Source organism: Mustela lutreola, chromosome 8 (genome assembly GCF_030435805.1).
Source record: "Mustela lutreola isolate mMusLut2 chromosome 8, mMusLut2.pri, whole genome shotgun sequence".
NCBI lineage: Eukaryota > Metazoa > Chordata > Mammalia > Carnivora > Mustelidae > Mustela > Mustela lutreola.
The window spans coordinates 97,037,823-97,058,939 of NC_081297.1; the positions used below are offsets into that span (position 1 = coordinate 97,037,823).

Consider the following 21,117-nt stretch of genomic DNA (forward strand, 5'->3'; position numbering starts at 1 on the left):
GTATATGTGACCACTAAGCTGGCCCTGTAAGAAATATTAAGGGGAGGGGTGCGATAAAGGGAGAAGGACCCCAAGAGTGATACAGAACAGAAATAGACAGAGACAATCCATAGAAACAAGGACTTCACAGGCAACACGATGACAATAAAATCTTTTTTTTTAATTTATTTTTTATATATTTTCAGCATAACAGTATTCACTGTTTTTGTACCACACCCAGTGCTCCATGAAATCCATGCCCTCTCTAATACCCACCACCTGGTTCCCCCAACCTCCCACCCCGCACCACTTAAAAACCCCTCAGATTGTTTTTCAGAGTCCATAGTCTCTCATGGTTCACCTCCCCTTCCAATTTCCCACAAATTCCTTATCCTAGCTCTCCATGTCCACCACGCTATTTGTTATGCTCCACAAATAAGAGAAACCATATGATAATTGACTTTCTCTGCTTGACTTATTTCACTCAGCATAATCTCCTCCAGTCCCATCCATGTTGCTACAAAAGTTGGGTATTCATCCTTTCTGATGGAGGCATAATACTCCATAGTGTCTATGGACCACATCTTCGTTATCCATTCATCTGTTGAAGGGCATCTTGGTTCTTTCCACAGTTTGGCGACCGTGGCCATTGCTGCTATAAACATTGGGGTACAGATGGCCCTTCTTTTCACTACATCTGTATCTTGGGGGTAAATACTCAGTAGTGCAATTGCAGGGTGATAGGGAAGTTCTATTTTTAATTTCTTGAGGAATCTCCACACTGTTCTCCAAAGAGGCTGCACCAACTTGCATTCCCATCAACAGTGTAAGAGGGTTCCCCTTTCTCCACATCCCCTCCAACACATGTTGTTTCCTGTCTTGCTAATTTTGGCCATTCTAACTGGTGTAAGGTGGTATTTCAATGTGGTTTTAATTTGAATCTCCCTGATGGCTAGTGATGATGAACATTTTTTCATGTGTCTGATAGCCATTTGTATGTCTTCATCGGAGAAATGTCTGTTCATATCTTCTGCCCATTGTTTGTATGGAATCAGAAGAGACGCCGAATCGCTAAGGAAATGTTGAAAAACAAAAATAAAACTGGGGGCATCACGTTACCTGATTTCAAGCTTTACTACAAAGCTGTGATCACCAAGACAGCATGGTACTGGCATAAAAACAGACATATAGTCCAGTGGAACAGAGTAGAGAGCCCAGATATGGACCTTCAACTCTATGGTCAAATAATCTTCGACAAAACAGGAAAAAATATACAGTGGAAAAAAGCCAATCTCTTCAATAAATGGTGCTGGGAAAACTGGACAGCTATATGTAGAAGAATGAAACTCGACCATTCTCTTACACCGTACACAAAGATAAACTCAAAATGGATAAAAGACCTCAATGTGAGACAGGAATCCATCAGAATCCTAGAGGAGAACATAGGCAGTAGCCTCTTCGATATCAGCCACAGCAACTTCTTTCAAGATATGTCTCCAAAGGCAAAGGAAACAAAAGCCAAAATAAACTTCTGGGACTTCATCAAAATCAAAAGCTTCTGCACAGCCAAGAAAACAGTCAAGAAAACAAAGAGGCAACCCACGGAATGGGAGAAGATATTTGCAAATGACGGTACAGACAAAAGGTTGATATCCAGAATCTATAAAGATCAACACACACAAAACAGATAATCATATCAAAAATGGGCAGAAGATATGAACATGACAATAAAATCTTATCTGTCAATAATTCCTCTCAACATGAATGGCCTAAGACAATGAAGAGCTCTTTTCCTTCCAGTGTTGAGTATCCTATCTACACATATGGGTTTTTCACCATGGAGAAGGGAGAATGTAAGAGAGAAGCTTCTTAATATACACACAGAACAGTATTTATAGGGAGTTAATCAAGTATGTAGTCAGAGTAGAAAGAGGGGTGCCTGGTGCACAGTTAGTTAAGTGTCTGATCAGGTCATGACCTCAAGGTGATAAGACCAACCCTGCATCCAGCTACATGTTCAGTGCCAACTGCTAACACTCTCTCTTCCTTGCTTTCAGCCCTTATCCCCTTCTTTCAAAGAAATAAATAAATCTTAAAAATAAATACCATACACTATTGATGATAATAGCTTTGTAATACAGCTTTATGTCCAGAATTGTGAAGCCTCAGGCTTTGGTTTTTCTTTTTCAACATTATTTTGTCCATTTGGGGTCTTTTCTTTTTCATACACATTTTAGGATTGTTTGTTCTAGCTCTGTGAAAAATGCTGATCATATTTTGATAAGAATTGCAGTGAATCTGTAGTTGCATTGAGTAGGATAGATTTTTTTAAGAGCATTTGTTCTTGAGGAAATTGAGAGACAGGGTGGGGGACGTTTGGGGGTCGGGAGGGAAAATATGAAATAAGATGGAATCAGGAGGCAGACAAACTGTAAGAGACTCTTAATCTCATGAAACAAACTGAGGGTTGCTGGAGGGTGGGAGGTAGGGATAGGGTGGCTGGTTATGGACACTGGGGAGGGTATGTATATACTATGGTGAGAGTTTTGAAATGTGTAGGCCTAATGATTTACAGACCTGTACCCATGAGGCAAATTATATGTTAATTAAAAATATAAAAGAATATTTGTTCTTACTATCCATTAGCATGGAATGCTTTTTGATTTCTCTGTGTCTTCCTCAATTTCTTTCATGAGTGTTCTATAGTTTTCAGAATACAGATTCTTTTTTTTTTAAATTTTTTATATATTTATTTGACAGAGAGAGAAAGATCACAAATAGACAGAGAGACAGGCAAAGAGAAGGGAGAAGCAGGCCCCCTACCAAGCAGAGAGCCCAATGTGGGGCTTGATCCCAGGACCCTGAGATCATGACCGGAGCTGAAGGCCAAGGCCCAACCCACTGAGCCACCTAGGAGCCCCTAGAGTACAGATTCTTTATCTCTTTGATTAGGTTTATTCCTAATATCTTATGTTTTGTTTTTGTTGTTTTTCTAGTTGCAATTATAAGTGAGATACATTTTTTGACTTCTATTTCTTCTGTCTCATTGTTAGGATATGGCAGTACAACTGACTTCTGTGCATTGATTTTATATTCTGCGCCTTTCCTGAATTCCTGTGTGAGTTCTAGTAAATTTTTGTTGGAGTCTTTGGGTTTTCTACATAGACTATCATTGTTGTCTGTGAAGAGTGAAAGTTTGGATGCTTCTTTGCTGATCTGGATGCCTTTTATTTCTTTCTGTTGTCCGATTGCTGAGCCTAGGACCTCCAGTACTATGTTGAACAACAGCAGTGAAAGTGGACTTGTCTGTTGTGTTCCTGAACCTCTTATACTGTTGGTGGGAATGCAGTCTGGTGCAGACACTCTGGAAAACAGTATGGAGATTCCTCAAAAAGTAAAAAATATGGCTAACTTATGATCCAGCAATTGCATTACTAGGTATTTACCCCAAAGATACAGATGTAAGGAAAAGAACAGTCACAGACACCTAAATGTTCACAGAAACAATGTCCACAATGGCCAAACTATGGAAAGAACCCAGATGTCATCAAGTGATGAATTGATAAAGAAGATGTGGTATATATACAATGGAATATTACTCAAACATCAAAAAGAATGAAATCTTGCCATTTGCAATGATGTGTATGGTACTAGATGGTATAATGCCAAGCAAAATAAATAAGCCAGAAAAAGACAAATACCATATTGTTTCACTCATATGTTGAATTTAAAAACAAAACAGATGAACATAGGGAAGGGAAGGAAACTTTCTGAGAATATACATTAGGTGTTGAACAATATGAGCTTGTTATTCTAGATCCCAGAGTTAAAAAGTACTCACTTCAGTACTAAATTCAGAGAAAGATTAAATCGTTTCATAATTTACTGTGGTTATACCAGAGCAGGACAGGTATTCTTTGCAGGCACTCAGTTCCAAAGAAAATGCAGAAAGGACAAAGTTGTATCTGTCTGATCTCCTGTACCCAATTTATTAAATGGAAAATTTTATTTTCTAATAATTAATGAGTGTAAGATTAAGGATAAAATAAGATGTTAGCATTTAAAATATGTTTTTCTGCCCTTAATTGCAACGACAGGTTCTTTGCAGACCCTCCTAAAGCAATATGTAAATATCTATCTTTTGTCCCCTCAAATACGCTGGATTGAATAAGAATAATAGTGCAATCTGAGAGGTGATGAAAAGTAATTTTCACACATAAAACAAAACAAAACAAAACAACAAAAAATAAAAAAGATAAAAATCACAAGGGCAATCAATGTGATAATACCAAAAGTTAGGACATGTATTAGGATGTTACAAGGTGAGAGAAACAAAGAGCAGATTATTAGAAGAAATAATGGCTGACGCTATTTCAATTATGTTGAAAAACACCAAGTTAAATTCAAGAAGCCCAGCAAAACCAAATTAGATAACAAAAACAAAAACAAAACTAGATCACATGTGGGCACATTGTAGTCATACTTCTGAAACAGATAAAAAATATATTAAAAGCAATGAGAGAATAACAACTCCTTATATACCTAGAACTTCATTCAAATTAATGAAATTTGGGAGATAATAGAATATTTATCTCAAGTAAAAAACTCTGCCAACCAAGAATTTGATTTCATTAATAGTCTTCCAGAATGCTGGTAAATTAAAACATTTTCCAATGACTACTCAAAACATTCCAAAAAAAAAAAAAAAAGGGGAAGAAATGTGAGTAAAACTTTGAAATTCACCCTGTGAGGCCAGCATTACCTTAATAACAGAATGAGACATAGACCCTACTGTTAAAGAGGACGATAAGCCAATACGCAGAATGAACATGGATGCAAATATTCTCAAGAACATACTAGCAAATCAAATCCAACAATAATTAAAATAATCTGGTGGGATTTAATTTTTGGCAACAAGATTGGTTCAATATTCACAAAGCAAACGATGTCATACACTACATTTAAAAAATAGGTTAGGAAAATTTGATCATTTCAATAGATGTAGAAAAGGCATATGACATTATGCAGCAATCAATCATGATTAAAAATCCCTCATTAATACAGGGATAGAGAGAACATACTTCAAAGTAATGCAAATCACATATGAACCATGAACAGCTAATTTCATCCTCAATGGGGAGAAACTGAGAACTTTTCTTCCACATTCAGTAACAGATAGGGATGTCCACTGGCATCATTGTTATTTAGCATAGTACTGGTGGTCCTGGCCTCAGCAGTCAGACAACACAAAGAAATAAAAGGGATCCACATCAGCGGGGAAGCTGCCAAACGTTCACCATTTGCAGATGACACGATTCTATATACAGAAAACCCAAAAGACTGCAACAAAAATTGCTAGAACTGATGCAGTAATTCAGTAGAGTCACAAATTATAAAATCAATGTACAGAAATCTGTTCCATTTCTATACTCCAGTAATGAAACAGCAAAAAGGGAAATCAAGGAATCAATCACATTTTTAACTGCACCAAAATCATGAGTTACCAAGGAATAAAACTAACCAAAGAGGTGAAAGTTCCATACATGGAAAACTATAAAATACTAATGAAAGAAATTGAAGAAGACACAAAGAATCTAAAAACATCCATCCTCATGGATCGGAAGAACAAACTTTACTAAAATGTCTATAGTACCCAAAGAAATCTCCATACTTAATGCAATCCTTATAAAAATAGCAACAACCTTTTTCACAGAGTTAGAAAAAACAATCCTAAAATTTGTTTGGTTCCCAAAAGACATACAATGGCCAAAAAAACCTTAAAAGAAAAAGCAAAGCAGGAGGCATTCCTATTACTTACTTCAGGTTGTATTAAAAAGCTGTATTCAAAAGGCATCCGCACAGCAAAGGAAACAATCAATAAAACTAAAACACAGTCTATGAAATGGGAGAAGATATTTTCAAATGACATCTCTGTTAAGGCAATAGCATCCAAAATATGTAAAGAAATTATTAAACTCAACACCCAGAAAACAAATAATCCATGTAAAAAATGGGTAGAAGACATGAAGAGACGTTTTTCCAAAGATGATTTCCTGATGACTAACAGACACAGGAAAAGATGCTAAACATCATTCATCATCAAGGAGATACAAATCAAAAGTACACTGAGACATGACCTCACACCTCTTAGAATAGCTAAAATCAACAACACAGGAAACAACAGGTGCTAGAGAGGAAGCAGGGAAGGGGAGCCCTCCCACAATGTTGGTGGGAATGGGAACTGGTGTGGCCACTCTGAAATATAGTACTGAGGTTCTTCAGAAAGTTAAAAATAGAACTACCCTATATACCAGCCACTGGACTAATTGATATTTACCCAAAGGATACAGAAATACATATTTGAATGTATTGACACAACCAGTGTTTATAGCAGCATTATCCACAACAAAAAAATTATGGAAAGAGCACAAATGTCCATCAACTGAAGAATGTATAAAGACAAGGGTTTACATATCTACTGTGAAATATTACTCAGCCATCCAAAAAGAGTGAAATGTTGACTTTGCAACAACTTGGATAGAGCTAGAGAGTATTAAGGTAAGCAAAAAAGGTCAGTAAGAGAAAGACAAATACCATATGATTTCACTTGTATGCAGGATTTTAAGAAAGAAAATGATTGCACGGAGGGGAAAAAAAGCAGAGGCAACCCATCTGAGGGGTATTGGAGGGTAGAGGGACTGGTGAAGAGTTAAAGAGGTGATGGGTATTAAGGAGTGCACTTGTCATGGTGACCACTAGGTGTTTTATGTTGTGATTATTCACTAAATTCTACACCTGAAATGGGAAAAAAAAGTATAAATGATAAAACCAAACAAACAAGCCAATGACAAGATTTCTTTTTTTTTCATTTCTGAATAATAGCCTACTGCATGTATGTCACATTGTCTATATTTATCCTTCTGTTGTAGACACTTAGGGTGATTCTCTACTGTAGCTATTATGAAAAATGCTCTAATGAACATGGGACTAGAGATCTTTCTTTCAGATAGTGGTGTCCTTTCCTTTGGATATATGCTGCGTACCTTGGAGATACTGTGGGTTTGGTTCCAGACCAGTGCAATAAAGCCAAATGTCACAATAACTCAGTCATATGGATTTTTGGTTTCCCAGTGCATGAAAAAGTTATGTTTACACTATAATGTATTCTATACAGTGTGTGGGATCATTATGTCTAAGAAAATAAAGTACATGTTTTATATAAAAAATATGTTCTTGCTGAAAATGCTAGTCACCACCTGAGTTTTGAGCAAGTTGTAATCACAAGTCACAGATCACAATAACAAGTTTAGTAATAATGGGAAAGTTACAAAGATATGAGAATTACCAAAATGTGACACAGACACATGAAGTAAGAAAGTGCTGTTGGAAAAACAGTGGCAATACACTTGATCCACACAGAGTTACCACAACCCTCTGATGTGTAAAACATATATTATCCACTAAGTACAATAAGCAAAAGGCAATAAAAGGGGGTATGTCATCCCCAGAAGTGGAATTTCTGGGTATGACACTTCTGTTTTTAAGTTCTTTAGGAATGATAGGTACACATTAACCTAATTCATGATACAACAGGAGGAATGATGAAAAGAATTGCATTTGATGCAAACTAGATAACATGAAGTTTTTTCTTTTTTTTTTTTTTTAAAGATTTTATCGATTTATTTGAGAAAGAGCACAAAAGAGAGAGCAGAATCAGGAAAAGGGCAGAGTGAGAAGCAGGTTCCCTGCTGAGCAGGAAGCCAACATGGAGCTCAATCCTAGGACCTTGAGATCAAGATCTGACCCAAAGGCAGATCTTAACCTACTGAGACACACAGGTGCCCCTTATTTCCTTTGGAATTCATAGTCATATATCTGTGTTTTAAAAGTCTACATTTTCTGCTGTCTTACTTTTTGGTTAAGAGCAATGCTTAAAACTTAGCTTTGTTTCCCCCATGTTCTTAGAATTTTTTTTTTTGTCATTTATTGACAAATGTCCCTTTTAAAAAAGAGATATCTGGTTATGATTGAAGGATGAATCAATGAATAATGTCATGAGTGGTTACTTACTATTGTAACCTCTACCATGGTGATATAGTTGAATATTGTCTCATGTTTGAACCTTCCCAGAGATATTAATTTTTATCACGTGAAATTTAAATAATTATTTACAAATAATAAAATTGAAGGTAGGAATCTAAAGAACTAGGGCTGAGAAATTGAGAACAGTTGGGAATTAATAATAGCAACAGTTACCATGACGTTGAAAATGTAGTAGTTACTCAAAATAGTTGGAGATAAATATCAGTAATTTCCTACTCTAATGGGATTATGTTTTCAGATTTTTCCCATTATAATAGAAATAGCATAAGGAGAGCATAAGGAAAAGAAGCATGTTATGCCAAGACTTAGCAATGTGTAAAAATAGAACTGACACATCAAAGATACTCTTCAAAGACCTGCATTTTCAGGTCTCGGCACTTGTGACTGAGAAAGAAGCAAGTTAACAGCTTGGGTGGTCAAGCCTCTGACCCCAATATCTTGTGAAACATAAACATTTCTCAGAGTCATGTCGCAATTAACTGACACACCACAAACTGAAATTCTCGGACATTCTGGAGGTGTGTGATGAGATAAAGTATCTTCAAAATAGCCCAAATGTAAGGGTTTCCTGTTCAAATTTTAAGCGACATGTTGATGATAAATCTACTTTTTCCACTATTCTTCACTCTGAGCGCTCACAGGGCTGGCAGTCTGTGAAGACCACAGATACTGTGGATACAAGATACAAGAGTAACTTGGTCTCCCCCTGGAAGATGCCCGACTCTGGCCAACAGAAGGTAAGTGTCACTCCTCTGCTGTCTCTCTCCTAGCCACCTCACTTAGTGGGAGATACAGATACTGGATGGATACAACTAATACACAACAAAATCACAGAGAACACTGGTTAACTCTATTACAACAACTCAGGGTCACAGATAGGAAGAAATATGATATATGTCAGAGAATATCTTAAAATATTCATATTCTTGCCTGTGGAGAAGTAGTCAAATGTATACACACGCAGATGATAAGGGTTAAAATCCATATAATTTCACGTGAAATCTCATAAGCATCAATGCATGACAAGGAATGGTTAATTTGGATTTGTCATCAACATAGAAATAATTTCATATATTACTTGATATTTAGCCCAGCCTTTAAAAATACATTCTTGAAATAAAATCGTGCAATCATGAAGGTCAAATATACTTCTTCATATACTTTCTTAAATAAAACTATTTAATGTTTCTTAATATCAGGAGGAGGTAAATTTCCTAATTTACTAATTAAGCTTACCTATAAATAATGACAAGATTCCAAAAAATATGAACAAAGCATTGCAAAAGTTTTTACCACACTGATGAAGACAGCCCTATGAATCATTGTACATAGTATGATATGAATCAGAAACAACAATATAGCAATTGGGTTAAAAATAGGAATAAAATAACTAACATATTATTAAGAGTTTATAAAAGCCTGCTTGAATCCTAAGTGTTTTACATGTATTAGAACTTACATATTTTTAATCTCAATGATAGATTAGTAAATTAGGTAGGTAGACATGAAGTAACTTAAAAGATCACACATTGTAACTTTGAGAACCAGAAGGGATTCTAGAGCTCACTGACTGCAGAGCTAATTATGTGAATTATTAGATTACGTTTATTTGAGTTATAACAATTGCTTGCACAATAAAGCTACCTTCACTCCTTTGACAGCCATAGATTGTTTCTGAGTTCATACCATTCTTCCATAAATGATCTCTACTTTTGTTTACCATTTTATACTTGCATATGTTGGCCATTATCAATTACCCTTTTCTGGTGTCAAATAAGGATTTTTAGAAATTTTTTCTGTTATTGTCTGCTTTTGGTTTTCAGCAGTATTGTTTAGGTTTTGGATAAGGTTAGTGTGTCATGTAGTATTTTTCACCATATACAGTATTTCTTTAAAATTTAATTTCCAGGATTCTACAATCATTCAAAATGTAAGGTGATTTAATAAGACCTCATCCCCTTTTACTAAGTATACATAAGTCACCAAATAGAAGTAATTTACTGCAGGAAGTTCCTGTATATGCTAACACCACTGTTCCCCCAACTTCAGAACAATCTTTAACCTTTCATGGATTTTAAAAATTGTCATAAAAATTTGTCTTATTATTTCCTAATAACAGCATTTTAGTTTTAACCCTGTTATTCCTACAGTGTGTCTATGGAATCTGACATTAAGCTACTAAGAACATCATTCTTTAAATGTTTCTTTTTTTTTTCCTTCTATTTATTTTCAGCATAACAGTATTCATTATTTTTGCACCACACCCAGTGCTCCATGCAATCCATGCCCTCTATAATACCCACCACCTGGTTCCCCCAACCTCCCACCCCCCCGCCACTTCAAACCCCTCAGACTGTTTTTCAGAGTCCATAGTCTCTCATGGTTCACCTCATGTTTCTTTATTCTTCACTAATTTGTTGCTTTTTGGGCCTCAATCAATAACATTGCATCAAACATAAAATACCACTTTAAGAATCACTTATTCTCTGATGAAACACTTATTTCAAGCTCTGAAGAAATCAGAACCAGAATTTTACATCATTCAGCTACAAAGGAGTGTTACCACTTACCTCACACTCCACCCAGTGTGACTCTAGCAGGGCTCTTGTCATTACCTACACCGTTTGCTGACTATATAAGTCCAGTTTCCATACAGCACAGGCCCTGAGATCTCTCAGTGCTGAAATGAATAACCAGAGAGAAAACCTTCAGAACCAAATCTGTTTAAGAACTCAAGAAGACAACTGTCGAAAGGTAAGGCTCTAATTCAGTAACTGATTCTAAAAGCTCTAATTCAGTAACTGAGCAGGAAATCATCTGTGCAGAACTAAATCTTCAAAATGTGTCTGAAGACCTGCAAGGGAATGACAAGAACTACCACTGCAAAAATAAAGCACACAGTAAGGCACACAGGACAACTGTTCTAGGATGTGAACTTGGGGTACAATGTGTGGGAAAGAGTAGAGAATAATTCCATATATTTTTCATTTGTGAGGATCATGATGAACTTGAAGCTGGAATAAGGTATCGTTTTTGAGATATGAGGACTAATTCACTCCAGCATTGTTGTAATTCATAGTCCGTGACCAAATAGCTCATGGAGCATGATGCTTACTATCAGTTAAGTGGTATATTGTGAGGAAGATTACAATGGTAGATATGGGTTTGTGGTCCATGTTTATACCTATGATTCTCTGTGCATCTTTGGTTCTCTTGTATGTAAACTGTCTAAACTTTAGTCTTCATCCATCCATCCTTCCTCACTGTTTCATTTCTCTCCCCACATACTTGCCATCATCTCTAGAGAAGCTCATTGCTGGGGTTTTGGGACTCTCCTGCCTTGTTTTGACCTATATTGTAGCAAGAATGATAAGTTCTCTTTCCTGTGAGTAAATCTTTGAATGATTATGAGAAATCTTTTCTTTTCTTTTTTTTTTTTTTTTTAAAGATTTTATTTATTTAACAGACAGAGATCACAAGTAGGCAGAGGCAGGCAGAGAGAGAGGAGGAAGCAGGCTCCCTGCTGAGCAGAGAGCCTGATATGGGGCTCCATCCCAGGAGCCTGGGATCATGACCTGAGCCAAAGGCAGAGGCTTTAACCCACTGAGCCACCAGGCGCCCCGAGGAATCTTTTCATTTTAATGATCATCAGTGCCTCTAAGCATTTAAAGTATGAGGGGGTGGAACTATCCTTTCCACGTATGCATTTAGACTAAATGTGGAATGCTTATTCTGAACTTCTCAAAAGTATAAATAACAATGATTGTAGAAAATATACATATATACATAATTGAAAAATACAAGTTAATTCTTGAGACTGGCTAAACGAAATACTCTAAGAAATGTCGATGTTTGGTTGTTTAAGGCTTTGGATTGATTTACACTGAAATCTTAATGATATTGTTAATTTTAGTAAATCAATTTTATTCCAGAATATTCTAATCTTAAAAAGTACACCAAGTTTCAAACAGAAAAACTAGAATTATTACAATGATTAATTTTTATTTTTAGGTATTAGAACACCACAGCAGGACAATTCGTACCCAGTTACAAGAATCCAGAAATGTATGTAATGATTTTCATAGTTCTGATAGTAGTACAGTTTATATTTTGTTTCCATCTAGGTTGTACAAAATCATCATAGAGTTTGATGAAATATATATTATAAAATATATATTTTTTATATATATTTTAAATATATATATATTATATATATTTTAAAATATATATTATAAAATGCAGAAAATAGATGAAAATAAGTAATGATTGTAAGAGCTTATTCCTTCTTATGCAGCAATATGAATAAATCCTCATTTAAAATTACCATATCCATTGGGGACCTGGGTGGCTCAATTGGTTAAGCACTTGCCTTTGGCTCAGGTCATGATCTGGAGTCCCGGAATCTAGTTCCACATTGGGCCCCCAGTTCCACAGTGAGTCGGCTTCTCCCTCTATCCTTCTCCTCTCTCATGCTCCCCCTCACTGTCTCTTTCTCAAATAAATAAAGAAAAAATATATTTTAAATTATCATACTCATTATTGCCAATTGCTTCAAATTTCCTCCTGCTATGACATAATAAGAGATAAATCATTATATAACTCCAAAAAAGTGGTTTTGTTCAGTGACTCAAAAGACATGTAGACTTTTTTGTGTGTTTGCCTTTTATGGGCACATAAATTAAGGGAGGGAAGCCTGACTCTTTGGGAGTGTGTGTGTGTTTTATTTTTGCCACCTGTGAAGGAGGGTGCATGGATATGTCATATATATGTGTATATATATATATATATAGATATATATATATACACACACACACACATACATATGTATATATATGAATGTGTGTATACATATGCAAGTTGTAAATTTGCAATTTTTAAAATTTGAAACTTTTTGGATAATATTTCATAATCTTTCTTTAGCTGATCCATGTGGTCATTGTCCAAAAGAGTGGATTACATATTCCAAAAATTGCTATTACATTAGCACTGTAAGAAAACCATGGAATGAGAGTCGGTTGTCCTGTGCTTCTAAGAACTCTACCCTGCTCTCCATAGAGGATGAAGAGGAAATGGTGAGGTTTCACATGTTTGCAGCTTTTATTAAAAGCTTATCATTTAATATTACATTTGTAGATCTCATCCTTATAGTCATACATATTTCTTGTTTATTTAAAGTCTGTTACTATTCCATAGTTTGACTCTGTGATATTTTACTATTTTTATACCTTTAATGTATATTTAATAATTTCTAGTTCTTGCTTTTCTTAGAAAGCCATACTTCTATAAATGCTCTTTTGCCTGAAATAACCTTATATATTTTTTACCACACATCAAGAAAACTATATGACTGGGGCACCAGGGTGGCTCAGTGGGTTAAGCCTCTGCCTTCAGCTCATGTCATGATCTCAGGGTCCTGGGATCAGCCCTGCATCGGGTTCTCTGCTGGGCAGGGAGCCTGCTTCCTCTTTCCTCTCTGCCTGCCTCTCTGCCTATTTGTGATTTCTTTTTCTGTCAAATAAATAAATAAATCTTAAAATAAAAAAGAAAACTACATGATTGTGCATATTCATCACAAAACAGTCAGAACGTAAATACAAATCAGCTCATGAGCGAGAAGTAGAGCCTCTATTTGTCCTGCCAATGTTAATACTGTGAAATATCCTTACTTAGTTTTGGAGTTTATATCGTTGGACTCATGCAGTATGCATTATTATATGTGTCTCCTTTTGCTTTCATATGATATTTGTAATTGGTCTATATTACTAGATTTGTCTATAGTTTGTGAATTTGTAGTGTTGCTGTCTTATATGAATAGGACATTTTAAAAGTTTCTCAGAAACTTGCATCTTTTTTACTGTGTGGTTATTATGAATAATTATTTTATGGGGCACCTGGGTGGCTCAGTGGATTAAGCCTCTCTGCCTTCAGCTCAGGTCATGATCTCAGGGTCCTGGGATCAAGCCCCACATCAGGCTCTCTGCTCAGAGAGCCTGCTCCCCTCCCCACTCCCTGCCTACTTGTGATCTCTTTCTCTGTCAAATAAATAATTAATAATAATAATTTTATTAAAAAAATAATTATTTTATAAAAGGCTTTTTCTATGTGTTTTCTATGTATTGTATTTATGATAACTATTATACATAACTACATAATATATAGTATATTTACGAAATGTAAATAATACATTTGTCGAAAAAACAATGCATAAATTGAACATTATAATTATGTTTACATATGATTATTATACATTTTCTTCTAAGCATTAGTATGAAAATGCCCAGTCATAGATATGTGTATCTTTCAATATATTACATTATCCCTGCATTTATCTAATGTACTGTGTAAATATATTGTACAAAATTGTCCATTGATCCAAAGTTCTGAGGAAAATTATGACAAAATGTTCTGCTGGTTATAGAACAGTATCATTTTCCTGGGCTGTGAGTTATTAGGATATTCTCTTTGGTGAGAAGGACTCGTGTGTCCCTTGCTTATTTCTCCTAGATGGTGTTTTTCTTTTGTCTTCTTGGAAGTCCTTACCATGTTTTAAATATGAGCTCTTTTTTGAGTTTACAAGATGGAAATCACTGTGTATGGCATTTTTACTCTCCTATTGGAGTCCTTTAATGATCAGAATTTTAATATTACGATGGTTCCATATGTCATTTGAGTGTTATTGATTATTTTGAACCTATTTTAGAACTTTGTCAAAGTTCATAAACATTTTTCCATATTACTTCTATCTTTTTTCTTTATTTATTAATTTCTCACTTTAATTAGAGTTTCTGATGCAATTGGAATTTATTTTTGGTGATGTTGTATTTGCGATGCAGTGAGATAAATGTGAAAGTTATAGTTTTCTAAATTATGAACCTGATGGAGCATAATGTAAAGCAAAGTCGATCTTTTCTTCATAAATAACTTTATACATATATAGTCATATACATGTCCCCACATGTTCTAATCAGCTTTATATAAACAATGTAGATAGCATATATCTTTATATAGATAATTATAAACACATATATCAGTCTACACATTCTGTCACAACCCACTGCACTTAGTAAAATGTAGAGCCTTCCCTTCCCTGATGTCCCTTTACTGTGTCTCATTTCTACTTTGTTTTAAATGTTTCTCTACTGATGTTGAGAATTAAATGAATGTTATAATTTTGCTTCAACTGATGATTTTCATTCAAATATCAAATAATTTAGACACTAGAGTTGAGGCGAAATCCCTTAGACCTAATGATAGTTTTATACTTTTTTTTTTTTTTTCCTTTCTTCCTGATGATTCTTGGAAGATTCCTTCTGTTACCATTTAATTTCTGTTTGGATAATTCCTTTCAGCAGTTCTTGCAGACTGTGTGTAGTGGTGACACTTTTCTTAGTTTTCCTTTATCTCAGAATGTCTTGATGTCCCCTGCATTCCTGAGTGATGTGTCCCTTGAATAGTCTGTGGTTGATTGAAATAATGCACTTAGTGTCTACATTTTTTGTTTATTTGTTTGTGTGGGTCTTTCTAACATATCTTTTTTTCTATTATGCTCATTAGAGAAAAAAAAAAAAACATTTTGGGGACTTTTGTCTGTGCACTTTGGTGTCTGTGGTTTGCTCACCACTCTGGGATATGTGAGGCAAAGAGAAATTCCAGGGCGCTCACCGCCATATCATTCCTTGGGGTTAGAGGGCGCAGTTCTGTCTGCTTTCTCATAAACTCTTGAATGTTATATTGTTTTGTGTATAATATCTAGGCGTTTTAGCTGTATTTGGTGGAGGATGTAGGGAACAGTAGCATATCCTCTCTTTTGCTGGAATAGGAATTCTGATATGTAGTAGTTCTAATGTGAATGTTCCCTAAGACTGATAGTGTCGAGCAACTTTCTCTGTATTTATTTGCCATCAATAAATGCTTTTTGGTGAAGTATCTTGAAATATTTTTGTTATATTTTTAGTTTTTGTTATTGTATTTTGAGAATTCTTTCTGTATCCTGGCAGCAAGTATTTTATTAGATGTGTTATTTGTAAATATTTCCTCTCGGTCTATGACTGGTCTTTCCTTTCTCTTCAAAGCACAGACATTATCTTAAGGAACTATACTTCATCACTTTGTTCTTTTATGGATCATGTTTTGTTTCTCTCTAAGAAATCACTGCCCAACTTTAGGTCAGATGTTTTTCCTAATACATCTTCTTGAAATTTTATCATTTGCGCTAACAGATGATCATTTTTTAAAATTTTTTATTTTTTATAAACATATATTTTTATCCTCAGGGGTACAGGTCTGTGAATCACCAGGTTTACACACTTCACAGCACTCACCAAAGCACATACCTTCCCCAATGTCCATAATCCCACCCCCTTCTCCCAAACTCCCTCCCCCCAGTAACCCTCAGTTTGTTTTGTGAGATTAAGAGTCACTTATGGTTTGTCTCCCTCCCAATCCCATCTTGTTTCATTTATTCTTCTCCTACCCACTTAAGCCCCCATGTTGCATCACCACTTCCTCATATCAGGGAGATCATATGATAGTTGTCTTTCTCTGCTTGACTTATTTGCTAAGCATGATACGCTCTAGATCCAATCAAAAAATGGGCAGAGGACATGTACAGACATTTCTGCAAAGAAGACATCCAGATGGCCAATAGACACATGAAAAAGTGCTCCATATCACTCGGCATCAGGGAAATACAAATCAAAACCACAATGAGATATCATCTCACACCAGTCAGAATGGCTAAAATAAACAAGTCAGGAAATGACAGATGCTGGTGAGGATGCGGAGAAAGGGGAACCCTCCTACACTGTTGGTGGGAATGCAAGCTGGTGCAGCCACTCTGGAAAACAGCATGGAGGTTCCTCAAAATCTTGAAAATAGAACTGCCCTATGACCCAGCAATTGCACTATTGGGTATTTACCCTAAAGATACAAACGTAGTGATCCAAAGGGGCATGTGCACCCGAATGTTTATAGCAGCAATGTCCACAATAGCCAAACTATGGAAAGAACCTAGATGTCCATCAACAGATGAATGGATCAAGAAGAGGTGGTATATATACACAATGGAATACTATGCAGCCATCAAAAGAAATGAAATCTTGCCATTTATTGTAACACTACGCTTTCTCCATGGAATGATTTTTCATCATTGCTGTAATTTGTATTCCATAAATGTGTGGGTATAACTTTGCACTTCCTTCTCGGTTTCTTTGATGTTGTATATACTTTTGTCAAACCGTACTTTAAAAATTGTCCTTTTATAAACAGTGGCTTTTACAATCAGTACTTTTTCAGAGTTATCATATCTATTCTAGATCTTTTCATGGATCTTTCCTTTTTATTTCCAGCAGCCTAATTTTTTTTAATTAAAAATGAAAATTAGTTTTATCTTCTGCATCAGAGAAATCACATCCTTTGACCTTCTTTACTCTGCTAATGTGACAGATTAAGTTAAAGGAATTGAAAATGTAAATACAACTTGGTATTGCTTCAATAAATCTACTTGTCTTGTAGTTTATTAATTTTATATATTATCAGAATTAGCTTAGATTGCCACTCACATGTAATTTCCTTTTTTTAGTATTCCAAGAAAATGCACACAACACATATTTTATTAGACCCGTTTCTCTACCTTGTAAGATTTTCTTTTTGGTTTCTCTACCTTGTAAGATTTTCTTTTTGGTTTTTAATTGATATTTCATCTTTCTTTCCTCATAAACATCTGAATATTCTTTAACTGAGTTTGAATAGTTTTCTACATTAGAGATTAAATTATATTAGAGGTTAAGACATTTCTGATATAATTATTTCCTTTTATTTTGGTTTTCACAAGTTGTATTTGGTAGGATGTTTTTAATTTTATGTCTAACTTTAAACATATTTGCATATTTTCATGGTAGCCTGTTATGTTAATTTTATTGTGGTGTAATGTACATACAGATGGTTGCACATGTGATACATACCAACAGCTGGCTGAATTTTCAAGTGTCACCATCATATGAGGGATAAAATGAATATTACCAGCACTATAAAATGCCCCTTTCATGTTTTCACGACCATTTACAAACATTTACATAAGTAGAAAGATACAGTATGCATATTTTATTTTTGGCATTTGCAGGGGAAGCTAAACTTGTGCGTTTCATCCATATAGTTGCATGAAGTTTTAAATCCTCCAAACTCCTTGCTGCTCCATTGTCTAGTTCTACTTTAGTGCATTCATCTATGCTCTTGCTAATGCTCTTGTATATTTAGGTATTGATCCACTTGGGCTGCCATGGGTTACTCTACTATTTGTACTTCAGAATCAACTTTCAACTTAGTATATGTTTATCATTTCTTTCTTGTCTAGCTTTAATAGGTTCTTCTCTGTACAGCACCTTGAGAGGGAAACTACTTAGATCATGCATTTTTTTAAATTTATTTTTTATTTATTTTCAGCATAACAGTATTCATTATTTTTGCACTACACCCAGTGCTCCATGCAATCCGTGCCCTCCATAATACCCACCACCTGGTACCCCAACCTCCCACCTCCCCCCTGCTACTTCAAACCCCTCAGATTGTTTTTGAGTCCATAGTCTCTCATGGTTCACCTCCCCTTCCAATTTCCCCCAACTTCCTTCTCCTCTCTAACTCCCCATGTCCTCCATGCTATTTGTTATGCTCGACAAATAAGTGAAACCATATGATAATTGACTCTCTCTGCTTGACTTATTTCACTCATTTTATAACATTCTTCCTTTTGGGTATAAGTCACAGAGCTATGAATTATCTCTAAACACCACTTTAGTTCCACCTTAAAACTTTTGATATATTCTCAGTTTTATATCATACAGGTATGATGGATCACTGAGCTATGGTGGGCAGGTGGGGAAGCATGGGAGCAGTTCTGGCTAAGAAAACTACAGATGTGCTTCTTTTCACATGAATCTCTAGGAGTTTTTCAATAATGGATTTTTCATAAAATATTATTAACCTTTGATAAATTATCAGAACACTGACATTGTTGTCTTTGTAAGTTTTTCCTATTCATTTACTCCTACTAAGATATTTTTATATCATGTTCAGTGTACAACACTATATTAAAATGCGAAAGTTTCTATAGAATCTATAGAAAAAATAACTGGTTATTAAAAATTCAAATAAGAACTTTTATTTGACTTCTAAAACAATTGTTTTCTCATAGTGTTTTTTTGGCTTCCTCATTCATTCTTCATGGATTAGTAGAATTTCCCAGAATATCAATATTAATCCATCTCTGTGTCCAAAAGCCTCTGCCTTCTTTCCTAAACTGTAAGTTTCTTGACAACTTTTGTATTTTATGCCTTAAGAGGACTAATCTTACAAAGAATAAGTACAGTATGTGAACAACTCTATAACACAATTGTTAAAGTGTTTCCATTGCAGAATAATATGGGAAATTCTCAGATTCAGATATACAACTATTATTTTACATAACCTGTTTATTCTTCAAAATATTGTGATTTATATTTTTTAAGATTTATATTTTTAAGATATTTATATTTATATTTTTTACAATTTTCTGTATTTCAGGTCATTAGTGTTTTCAGCAAGTGACAAGAATTGTCCATTTTTTGACTTTGACTCAAACATGGGATCTTTTGAAGACTGTTTATATCTAAAAATATATGTTTGTAAGCATTAGGCATTTCAGTTACCTAATTTTGGAATAACGCTATCTCACCATCTATAAAAAAAGATATTTCTCATTTCTTCAAAAGGCATGCAATTTTCCCAGATATTTTTCAGATACTCTTTTTAGAACAATTTTAGTTCACAACAAAATTGAGAAGAAGGTACATAGCCATCCTCCACCATCCCTGCATGCAAACATGTGTGGCCTTGCCCGTTATCAGCATGATTCACTAGAATGGTTCATTTCTTAGCCAAGAGGAACCTGCAGTTTGCATCATAATCATGCAAAGCCCAAAGTGCACCTGAGGTTTCCCCCTTGGTGTCAAAAAACTGTTTTTTCATCTTAATTTTATTAATGTAAAAATATATATACTCAGGTACATATTATACATTTCTTAAGCTTTTGTTATTTGTTAAATAATAAAGTACAAATTATTGCATCGTTATTGTGAAGCATTGTTATTGTGAAGTCTTCAATAAGGTCATCAATCCACTCATATTTCCAAGTGAATTGATTTATCCTGCAAATAAAGGTTGCAAATAAGCGGCTGCAAATAAGGGTTGACGACCCTGGGTGGCAAGATTACACATGAAATTGACTCAGGAACAGAAACCAGAGGAAGACTGGTGTAAACATTACTATCCAATTTGTAAGGGAAAGCTTACTAGAAAGAAAGGCTACTAAAATAAAGAAAATCATAAAGAATTTCTTAGGGTTAGAGGACAGTACACAAGAGAGAGATCACTGGGAAGCCACATCTCCTCTCTGGAGATGGGATTTAGATGTCATTGAGACAATATGGACACACACAGCTTCATGGCAGACATGCTCACTGCATTGACCTGGGACAGAGCAGCTCCACAGTCTACAGGCTGAACTAGGTGGGGATGGATTTCAGGCTGTGACTGGCAGGCAGGAAGAACCCCTGTTAGGAAGGACAGAGCAGAGGGCAGGAAGCTTTGACTGGGACTGGCCACAAGTACCTGCTGGAGGCTGAACACTTCCTGTGTTCGTGCCGCTGGCAACAAAGCCATAGCTGCCAAATACCCTGAAAACACCATGAAACCAGGACGAAGAGCCCTTTCTCTTGCAGGGTCCCTTCACTGCCTTAATTAACAGAATTTAGCACATGTGAGCTGTCAAGGAAGAGAACTTTATAGGATCTTGCTCCATTGTCTGAGAACAGGGCACAGAGGGATGGGTAGATTTAGAGCTGAGAGTACTAAATTGTTAACAGGCACTCAGGGTTATAATGCAACAAACACAGGATTACTATATACAAGCCATTCCCATCTGCCCCACATCCTCAGAGAATGAGATAAACACTTTTCTTCTGAATCACTTTTAGTCCAGCACTATAAAAAATTACCTTCATC

The 21,117-nt window shown here is 35.3% G+C and overlaps 1 protein-coding gene across 9 annotated transcripts; it reads left to right on the top strand.

The window, feature by feature from the left end:
• Window positions 1–8,564: 8,564 nt before the first annotated feature.
• On the top strand, window positions 8,565–20,186 carry LOC131839043 (NKG2-C type II integral membrane protein-like). 9 transcript variants are annotated; one of them, XM_059186100.1, is made up of 7 exons: window positions 8,565–8,819; window positions 10,728–10,836; window positions 11,387–11,467; window positions 12,094–12,147; window positions 13,003–13,154; window positions 19,271–19,377; window positions 19,639–20,186. In XM_059186100.1, exons 3-7 carry the CDS (start codon window positions 11,449–11,451, stop codon window positions 19,748–19,750), a joined length of 444 nt encoding a protein of 147 aa, XP_059042083.1. In that variant the 5' UTR covers window positions 8,565–8,819; window positions 10,728–10,836; window positions 11,387–11,448; the 3' UTR covers window positions 19,751–20,186. The 9 variants fall into 9 exon arrangements, 4 of the variants coding, with proteins under 4 accessions (XP_059042083.1, XP_059042084.1, XP_059042082.1 ...); XM_059186101.1 differs by having other exon boundaries at window positions 10,739–10,836; XM_059186099.1 differs by lacking the exon at window positions 8,565–8,819 and having other exon boundaries at window positions 8,828–10,836.
• The last annotated feature ends 931 nt before the right edge of the window (window positions 20,187–21,117 follow it).